The 11152-nt window shown below is 38.7% G+C and overlaps 1 protein-coding gene across 1 annotated transcript in view; it reads left to right on the top strand.

The window, feature by feature from the left end:
• Positions 1-9753: 9753 nt before the first annotated feature.
• The window catches only part of adss2 (adenylosuccinate synthase 2), a 32427-nt gene continuing 31028 nt past the window's right edge, over positions 9754-11152 (top strand). Inside the window, exon 1 of the mRNA XM_053620875.1 lies at positions 9754-10122. Within this exon, the coding sequence (XP_053476850.1) occupies positions 9973-10122 (150 nt within the window). The 5' untranslated portion in view covers positions 9754-9972. The remainder of the gene's footprint in view (positions 10123-11152) is intronic.

The raw sequence follows: 11152 nt of genomic DNA, 5'->3' as shown, positions 1-11152 counted from the left end.
TGCCTTCTCTCACTCTCTGTTGTGTTCTATTTTTGTTTACAATGCTGATATAAATGTAAATATCACTCGTTAAATACAGAGCCCGACTTATTAACGCGTGGAAACGGGGTCCTAATGAGTAAGTGAGTCGTGGGAATGAGATCATTTAGTTGTGGGCATAGCTTACTAACCCCAGGCATAGTGACTCCAGTATATAAGAAACTTAATTCCAAGGTGAAAATAAAAAGAAACCTGTCCACTCATTTCTGCAGAAAAGGCGTATCCTCAGTGTAACACTGGAAGAATAGTCACACCTTATTAATCAGGAGGAACTTTCATCCTGCAGCAAGACAATGCCAACTCAACAGAGGACTTCATCAGGGGGGAAAGTGGAAGGTTTTAGAAGGGGCAAGTCAATGACCAGAGTTTAACCCAATTGAGCATGTTTCACCTCCTGAAGTGGCGACTGAAGGGGAAAAAACCCCCAACAACAACTGAAAGAGGCTGGAAAAAGCCTGGAAAACCATCAAAAAAGAAGAAACCAACAATTAGATGATGTCAGTGAGTCGCAGGCTTGATGCAGTTGTTGCAAGCAAATATTAAGTGTTATTTACATCAAGACTTATCCATCCTCTATACCACTAATCCTTTTCAGGGTCACGGGGAACCTGGAGCCTATCCCAGGGAGCATCGGGAGCACAATACTATCCATCGTATCCATGCATAATCACATACACATTCACACACCCATTCATACACTACAGACACTTTGGACATGCCAATCAGCCTACCATGCATGTCTTTGAACTGGGGAGGAAACCGGAGTACCCAGAGGAAACCCCCGCAGCACGGGGAGAACATGCAAACTCCGCACACACTGGGCTGTGGTGTGAATCGGACCCCTGATGCTGGAGGTGTGAGGCGAACATGCTAACCACTAAGCCACCGTGCACCCTCAAGACTTATCTGTTCCTATATTTTTGCTCACCCCAAAATGAGGTGGTCTGATACAAAAGGTCCTATGTTTTATGTTGTTTAACACATATAGATGTAAATACCAGGAATCTGAAATCCTAAACTCTCATCTCATATCCAACTTTTGATCAAAAAACCCCAAATGTCTCTGGTGTATAGAACTGACCTTGCTGTTGTAATATTTTCTGAGGGGACTGTATGTACACTAAGTCAAGATGTCAAGATTCTAACTTCTGTTATCGGCAGTTTATTTGGACTTTACATTTTGCGCATTTGACACAACAGATAACGTGGTCTTAGAATCACTGTGGGTAAAATGTGCTCTGTTCTCTGGGAACACAAACACTGTATCTGAAGAGATAGATAACAGGCGACTGAAAAGTAGCCTGCTAGCAAGTGAAAAAGTCTTGTAGAACTTTAGCATCATTCAAAAAAAGTTTAACTACGGAGCCCAGCTGGTGACATCCCTTCTTAATTTGGACGCATTTCTTTGTAAATCGTCAGACAAAATGTTCCTGTAAACTTCATTCTTCATTTATTCTGCTGCTACCATCATGAATTACATCTTCAATAAAGATTAGTGAGATTGTTCCAGAAGCAGCCATGCAAGCCCAAGACATGACACTACTTCCACCATGTTTCACAGATGAGCTTGTATGTTTTGGATCATGAGCAGATCCCTTCTTTCTCCACACTTTAGCTTTTCCATCACTTTGATAGAGGTTAATCTTGGTTCCAAAACGTTTATGGCTCATCTCTGTATTTCTTTATATATTCCAATATGGCTTTCTGATTCTTACTGCTGATGAGTGGTTTGCATCTTGTGGTATGGCCTCTATATTTCTGCTCTAAAAGTTTTCTTCAAATGGTGGCTTGTGATGCCTTCACCTCTGCCCTGTGGAGGTTGTTGGTGATGTCACTGACTGTTGTTTTTAGGTTTTCCTTCACAGCTCTCATAGTGTTTCTGTCATCAGCTGTTGTTGTTTTCTTGGCCAAATCATTCTGTGTCTGTTGCTCTTTATGTGGTCTGATACAAAATGTGCTATGTTCTATGTCGTTTAACACAACTACATATAAATACCAGGAAATAAAAGCTGAAATTCTAAACTCTCTTCTTATATTCATCTTTTGATCTCAAACACAAATGCCTTCAACCTACAGCAAAAACAAATGTATTGGCCTTGCCATTCCAATAGTTTTGGAGGGGACTGTACTTAGGGCATAGAGATCTATATAAAAGGCTATATACCTAGTAAGCTCCAAAACAGATCTACAGCACTATTAGACTGTGGGAGATAAAGTGGACACTTTTCACTTTAAATTATATATATTTTTACACACATTTTCAAACTATAGCATGTTTGTGCTTATCTGCACCCTACTCCATTAGTAAACATTAGTAACCTAATGTTTAATATTTTAGAATTATGGGTGTAATTCTACGGGTGTACTTGAATGCATATTGCATATGACATCACTACATACACACACACACAGGCTCTCCTCTTAGTGATATTCTGTTACACAGAGTGTGTCTTAGTTTTGGCCTGTTTTCCCTTTTTAAAAAAATCATGTTTCTTATCCTTCTAATGACTTTTACACTTGGACTTCAGAAACTCAAGGTCACACTGATGCTTCTTGTGGAACTTAGGCAAATATTCTGTCATTAGTGGAGATGCACCAATGTTTTGGCCGATAATCGGCATCGGCCGATAAAGGCTATTTTTCACGCTATTGGCCATCGGCCGATAGTTTAAAAACATCCGATGATCAGGGCCAATTATATCCTGTCAATCAAAAGAGGGCGGGAAAACACAGATTTTGTGCTGTGTGTAAAGATAATGTCTCTTGTTTGGAATGATGACAAAACTGCCATTTGTAAGCTCAGTAATAGCTGCACCACAAAAATTTTACACCGGAAGTGAGCAGCAGTGAAGCGGGAGTTTTGGCGTCGAGTCGAATGACCCTCCCACCCCCTCACTTGCTCGCTACTCCCGTGCTGCTGGCGCTGAATTAAAGGGCCAGTACACCGTTGAAAGATTTAAATGAAGATGGGCTCACAAAAAAGGTATCTATTGTACAGAAAAAAATATTTGTAGAGGAGCAAATTTCATATGCTGTTAATGTTAATATGAGTTAATATCATCAAAAAAGTTTATATTATATATTACCAGTTTGAAGTAGAAATGCTTTAGTTTGTGGTGAGTGAATGTTAAGCCTAACAGGAGGTTTTTTAGAATTCAGTCAATGTTAATATGAATTAATAGCATTCAATAAGTTAAGAAATCTTACTTTATTCTTCAGAATTTACTTCATGTGTTAATGTTAATTAGAGTAATGTGTTTTCTGTTTATGAGACCAGTTACTGTGAAACAACTTGTTGAAATGGAGAGGATAAAATTTTTATTTGCATTTCTTTCAGAATTGTGGAATTAATTATTATTAATTTAAAAGAAGGCATAAAAGGCAGAACTATTGGTATCGGCCGATATCACTCTGAATAATCGGTTATCGGTATCGGCTGAGAAATTTTGTATCGGTGCATCTCTAGTCATTAGCCCAAGGAAATCTGAAAAATATGTCATTACTCTTGACAATCACTACTTTTCTAAACTGGACTAATGCTTCTTTTAGCTGAATATAAGTGTTTACATTGAAGACAGCTTGATAAGACAAAAAAAAAGTGCTAATAAACTCATCAGTAATAGATTCACATAATTTCCCATAGTACTTAGAAATATTTCTTGTAAATGTGTGGGATGCTGGCCAACTTTTCTAATTAATCTTAAATAGAACATTCGAATATATTAATTTTCACAAAATAATAAGCAGGCATTGCAATTGTTTCATGAACCCTGCCCTCTCAAGTCCACAAATGTAAATGATCGGCTATACCACATATCATATACGTAAATTATAGGGTAGGGTGGAGGGAGCTTCAGCCATCTGGTTCTAGCCCATATTTGAGTTCTTAAGTTCTGCCCTCTGGTGTTAGATACTGTGATAGACTGAAGATATAATAATAATTTTATTTATTTATTTATTTTAATTTGAATTAAAAGTTTCACTTGAGAAAATTGCACTTGATATTCAGCACTTTTGACTGTCCTGGGTTAGAACATGGGCCTGGTAATGGCAGTTTAGGTCATGTGGTTTTCAAAAGTGGTAAGTAACAAAGTATAATTACTTAATTACTGTACATACGTCTGTTTTTAAGTAACAATTCTTTCTTGGTGTGCATAGTAGTTTTTGTTTCCCCTAATATGTTTGACTTTTACTTACTGCATTTCAAAAGAAAAATCAAATTTTTCTACTGACTACATTTTCAAACACTACCTTTCTCTATAATCATATATTTGTAATGCCATAAGGTAATTTTTAACATCAGACAGCTTCAAGGAGTGGATATAAATTCCTAACAAATCAAAATATTACCAGATGTGATAGCAAGAATGAGACCTACCTGTATGACACCTATCACTGTATAGTCTTTGTGCTGTTATGTGCATAGTGTATTCATCAAGGCAGTTTGTATTGTTACAGTTACAGTTTTTACAGTTAACTATTAGTATTCGACTAGTTTATATCATCAGAGGGAGCTATGTTAGCTGTTTTTCCATGTTCCTTGCTTCCTTGTTGCACTAATGTGCCACCAGTATCTAAAATCAGTGTGTGATTTCAGTAAGTAATGTGTAAGTGATATAAAGTGGATACAAAAATCTACACATCCCTATTAAAATTGCAGGTTTTTATGATGTAAAAAAAGAGAAGATTTTCACCACCTTTTATGTGATATAGCAAACAACAAAATTCAAACGAAAAACAAATAAGCATTAGGGGGAAATAGCCTGGTTGCATAAGTAAGTATTGTATGCACACCCCCATAACTAATATTTTGTTAAAGCACCTTTAGCTTGTAATACAGCACTCAGTCTATTTGAATAAGTGACTACTAACTTATATTGCACTCTTCATCAAATTGCAAATTTGCCCTTTCAAGTCATTCCACAGGTTTGTGATAGGCTTTGGATCTGGGCTCTGTCTTGGCTATTCCAAAACGTCGTTGTTCTTCTTCTGAAGCCAAACTTTTGTTGACTTGGATTTATGCTTTTGGTCGTTATTGCACAGGAATGTGAAATCTTCATCTTCAGCTAACTAACAGAGGCCTACAGGTTTTGTGCCAAAATATAAATTGGTATTTGGATCTAACCATGATTCCCTCTATCTTGACAAGAGCCCTGGTCCCAGCTGAACAGAAGCAACCCCATAGCATGAGTCTACCATCACCATGCTTCACCATGGTTTTCTTTGGGTAATAAGCTGTCTGGTGTTTGTGCCAAAAATATCCTTTGGAATAATAGCCAGAAACTTCTACCTTGGTCTCATCAAACTATAACACATTTTACACCTGGTTTGGAGTAAATATATGTATGTTTTAGCAGAATTTAGGCAGGTTTGGATGAAAACCATTCCTAATTGCCATAGTGAAGAATATGAGAGATTGTTTTCCAGTACTTGCCAGATATTCCTGCAGCTCCTTTAATGTTGCCATAGGTCTCTCGGCAGCTTCCCTGATAGGTTTTCATCTTGTCCTTTTGTCAATTTTGGAGTGACGTCTCCTTCTCGATAATGCCACTGTGGTACCTCATTTTCTCCACTTGTTGAAGATAGCCTTTACAGTGTTCCATGGTACATCTAATGTTTTGGAAATTCTTTGTACCTCTCTCCTGATCGATACATTTCAACCATAAGATCTCCTATGCTCTTTATGGACCACAGCTTCAGCAGTCAGATGAAATCAAGAACATCTTACAGAAACAGCTGATCTTTATTTGGGGTTAATCAGAATCACTTCACTGATGTCAGGTGTATGATAATTCTTTTTAAACATGTGCTGAATGTGACTGGTTAATTCTGAGCACAATCACATGCCCTATTAATCAACCAGGTTTTTGTAAGTACATTTTTTTAGGTTGCTATATCGCATTAAAGGTGGAAAAATATCTGACTTGATTTATCTTGGATTACTTTTTGTATCACAAAATGATGCACTTTTAACAGGGGTGTGTAGACATATTTTATCCACTGTAGGGGGCACATGACTTTTATATTGAAAGGTGGTCACAGTGAGGATAGAGGATAGCATTGTCCAGATAGAAGCAGATACGTTAATAATCCGGATATTTTATTTCCATTTTTAATCTCACCTAGAAATTAGAGAATGGTAGGCTACATGGGTGAATTTAAACTCTATAGTGTGTTTTACTTCCATCACGTGGTGAAAATTGGGAACTACAAGAACTGTACCTGAAGCATGGGCACAGAATGGCCAGAAATACATGACATAAAGAAAAGTAGAAAAATGAATTTACCTGAAACAGTTGATTTAATTCACTCTTTTCGTCCTGGTGAATAAGGAATGCTAAAGTCATGGAGAAGGTATTAATAATTTCAGAATTCCCAACAATTCCTCTCACCCCCTGTATGAGATACTGGGGTCCCTGAGCAGCTCCTTCAGCAGCAGACTGCTGCACCCTCGGTGCAAGAATGAGCACTACCGCAGGTCCTTCATCCCTACAGCAGTCAGACTCTTTAATACAACAACATAATGTAGCACTGCTAGCTTTTTTTGCATCATCAACCCACACATTATATTATTTGTTGCTCACCCCTCTATTGTTAATTGCACAATAATCCATTTATCTATTTATTTATATAAACAAGGTGTTACTCATCTGTATATATTCAAATTTGTATTCATCTGTACATACATTGAGGTGTCCATAGTGTACATATACCATTATTATTATTTTTTTACTACTTTAATTCTTATTTTTCTATTCCTATTGTATATATATTTTTAGATACTTTATTTCAGTTCTATTCCTATTTAATGTGTATTCTTTCCTATCTGTTTTTTGTGTAATTGAGCTGCTGTAACGAGGGAATTTCCATGTGGGATCAATAAAGGTTATCTCATCTTATCTTATCTTAACAAGGTTTCTTGATTTTTCTGTTATAAAAGAGAAATAAACCCATGTTGATTCTAAGCTAGATCTTTCAAAGTGATGAAGGCTTTATATATTAGCCAAGATGGCATCTAACATGCCATTATATAACCTTAATAAAATCATATTAATCTGACTTGATGAAAACACAACACAAATGAAAAATATTCAGTCATAAATATTCAAGTAATATTTAATGTAATGTCAATAACCGCTTTGTTTGAGGCTTTAGCCAGCAACAATCGCTGACTTCAAACCTTCAAAAAAAGAACACAACTGGTATTTGGTTCTGTAAAACCTTTATTACTACAAACAAAATGATTCAACCCCCATTGCAAATCAGGTTTATTGTCAAAATTTTCTGACTTTCAGCTATATGCAATGAACAAATTTAACAACAGCAATTGAAATAGTTCAACACAATGAATGCTTCAAGTGGTTTCCCCAAATTCAACTGAAAATGCAACTTATAATGATTTCTCCAGTCTCAAAATTATTAAACCCCTTCATGGCAAGCATCTTTAGTACTTAGTAGAGCATTCTTTTGCTGTTATGACCTGCTGCTAATGAGATGCATAGCCAGACACCAGCTTCTGGCAGCGTTCCTGAGGAATCTTATCCCATTCCTCATGAGCAATGGCCTCCAGTTCAATAATATTCTTGGGTTTGCATACTGCAAACACCTTCTTCAAATCGCACCAGAGATTTTCTATGGGGTTCAAGTAAAGTGACTGTGATGGCCCTGTAGAATCTTCCAGGACTTCTTCTGCAACCAAGCCTTGGTGGAATTTGTCCTGTTGGAAGGCCCAATGATGCCCAAGCTTCAGCTTCCTCACAGATGGAATGACGTTTTCTCCTAGGATTTCCTGATACATCAATGAATCCATCTTGCCTTCCACATGCTGCAGGTTTCCAGTGCCAGAGGATGCAAAGCAGCCCCAGAGCATCACTGAGCCACCACCACGCTTGATTGTGGACAGTGTTCTTACTTCATTCTTCTTCCTCCAGACATACTGCTGATCCATCGCACTGAAAAGTTCCTGTTTTGTTTCATTGCTCCACAGAACAGAATCCCAAAACTTCTATGACTTCTTTATATGACTTTCAGATGACTTTTCTTGTGCTTTTGGGTCAGTAGTGGTATATGTCTTTGGGAACCTTCTGTGTTTAGTACACGCCTTATTGTGCTCAATGAAACCTCAGTGCCTGTTGCCACCAAGTCTTACTGAGGGTCTTTGCAGTCACTTGAGTGGTTTTCACAACCTGCCTTCTCAGAAATCTGGTTGCAGCCATTGATAGCTTCCTTTTTCTGCCCCGTCCAGGTATTTCATACATTTTCTACCCCTAGCCAGTTCAGGTATTTCATACCATTTCTGCCCCTAGCCAGTTCAGGTATTTCACACCATTTCTGCCCCTAGCCAGTTCAGGTATTTCATGTGTTCCAGCTCAAGCACACCTGGTGCAACTAATAAAGCCCTTGATTACCAGACACCAGGTTTGCATATTTGTGCTGTTGTGAGGGATTCTATTCAGGGGTTGAATAATTTTTAAACAGAAAAAATCATTATAAGATGCATTTTCAGTTGAATTTGGGGAAACGACTTGAAGCATTCGTTGTGTTGAACTATTTCAATTGCTTTTGTTTGATTTGTTCATTGCAAACAGCTGAAAGTCTGTAAATTTGACAATAAACCTGATTTGCACAGGGGTTGAATCATTTTGATTGCAACTGTACACACCTAACAGACCAGACAGTTCTTTATGCACATAGATTAACGTGTTTATTTCAGCTGTCTACAGTCTACATGGCTTCCTTGTATAAGTGCACTACATAAGGTATGACATAATGGCTTCATCATTCTGTCTGGTGCACTCTGTTTCCCTTAGGGCACAATTAAGCCTGTGGTTACATCCCAAACCGCATACTAGCATATTAGGTTACCTTTAGTAGGCTTTCTTTCTTCCTGTATTGATGCACTATATATTCGGTACATATTTTGTGCCCCTGGGCAGGAATGTAACCCAAATGTCTTTCTGATGGGCAAAAGAATTGAGCACATTACCATTAGCTCCAACTATCACTGGCAAAATGAACATAATAATAAACAAATAAAACAAACAAATAAATAAATAATGTGGTGGGCGTGGTGGCTTAGTGGATAGCATGCTTGCTTCGCACCTCCCTGGTTGAAGGCTCGAATCCTGTCTCCGCCTTGTGTTTTTTTGGAGTGTTTTTTTCTCCACTTCGGTGGGGGGGCCCTCTGGGTACTCCAGTTTCCTCTCCCAGTTCAAACACATGCGTTGTAGGTTGATTGGCATTTCCAAATTGTCCGTATGTGTGTGAATAGGTGTATGATTGTGTCCTGTGATGGGTTGGCACCCCGTCCAGGGTGTACCCCGCCTCATGCCCCGAGTTCCCTTGGATAGACTCCAGGCTCAACCCTGTGTAGGATAAGCAGTATACAAAATGGATGGAATAAATTATATAAATATAGACAAAGCTTGTGGATACCTGACCATCACATCCATATGTGAGGAAGAACTCTCTCTCTCTCTCTCTCTAGTTCTTCCTCAATATATAAATATAATTTCTATATAATTTATTTTCTTATAGTCACTGCTATTGTTTATTATGTTTCTTTTACTATTCTTCTTCTTCTTCTTCTTGTTATTATTAATAAACAGGGCTCATCCCCAGCGTCCTCATTTCACAGCACGCCTGACTACACTGCGACTGACATAACAGATTTTGCGCCTAGTTTAGGACCCTGTATGTCCCGCCTGTGGTTGCGTCCCAAACCGCGCACTGACGCACTAAGCAGAAGATCAGATTATTAATCATACTGTGTACAGCAGCGTGCGGTTTGAGACGCAGCCTATGTAGGGGGCGTGTCTGGGGATAATACGCGGCTGTGTCGTGAAGACAGTGAGTGTACAGTTAGGTGGCCTCGGCGGAGACGCATCGGGAAGTGAAGCAGTGAGCGGCTAGGGCGCACACGGACACTCGGTCATGTCTGATAACGGGAGCACGGTGGCGCGGACCGCTCCGGGCCTCGGCAACAAAGTGACCGTTGTGCTTGGAGCCCAGTGGGGCGATGAAGGCAAGGGCAAAGTGGTGGACCTCCTGGCCCAGGACGCCGACATGGTCTGCAGATGTCAGGTACCGCTAACGCTGTTACCGTCCGTGCACTAGACAGTCAAGCTAGCTCAGAAAACGCGTCTCATATATATATATATATATATATATAAATATATAAATATATATGTTCCACAAGACCTCATGTTAGCGCTGTAGCTAACGCTGGTGTGTGCTAGCTGACTAACTTACCTGTTTTGCCGGATGCCGATGTCCGGCCGCATCTCATTCACCCTCAGCAATTATGTTCTAGTCACCTTGATTTGATCAAGTCTAATCCGAAACGCTTCCCACACAGTGTGCACTCTAATGATTAAAACAATCTCGCCTTATTCATGTATCTGATATGAACTGTGCTATTTGTAAAGTTTACACTCTCAGACAAAAAGGACACTGAACTACTTTTCCTTAGATCTTTTGTACCTTTTCATTTACCTGGAAAGGTGTGTAGTGTAGCTTTTAAAGCTTTAAAACGAAATACTTTCCATTTATGTACATTTTAAAAATGCAATATATCCAAATTTCCAGGTGAAAGATAGATATTAAAGATACAGGAGAGTTTCCCTTGAGGATTCCACCCCAGTGACGAGGAAAGGTGCAGGTGAGAGTGTATTATGTCGATAAATCTATGCAGCTGACTTTTGTACAGATCATTTTTTTTTCCTCCAGGTGTTATTTATTCCTGACCCACAGCTCAGTGCTGAAGACGTTCTTCCATGAGATTAGGAGATGCAGTAGCTGCTGGTCATGATATTAGATGGACAGGCTAAAATCTAATATATCTAATAAGGACATTATTAGGGCTGAGCAATGCACAACATCATGTAGCCTTTTTGATGACATTAAGAAGAGCATTGGGCAAACTATCACACACACACACACGCATAAAGTCAGTGCTTTAAGTGTTTCTTGTCCCTAATCAGCTACTGGATTCATGCCGTGTTTCTTCCTAATAGTCAGTCCCTCCAGGATTTTATGATCATTGAGAAATGAATGCAAAATCAAGAGAACTCTACAAAGTTCGGAGGAGCTTGCTATTTTTTTTAAAGATTAC

Source organism: Ictalurus furcatus, chromosome 3 (assembly GCF_023375685.1).
Source record: "Ictalurus furcatus strain D&B chromosome 3, Billie_1.0, whole genome shotgun sequence".
Lineage (NCBI taxonomy): Eukaryota > Metazoa > Chordata > Actinopteri > Siluriformes > Ictaluridae > Ictalurus > Ictalurus furcatus.
The sequence above is the reverse complement of the archived record's forward strand: the minus strand, read 5'-3'. Positions and strand labels throughout refer to the sequence as shown.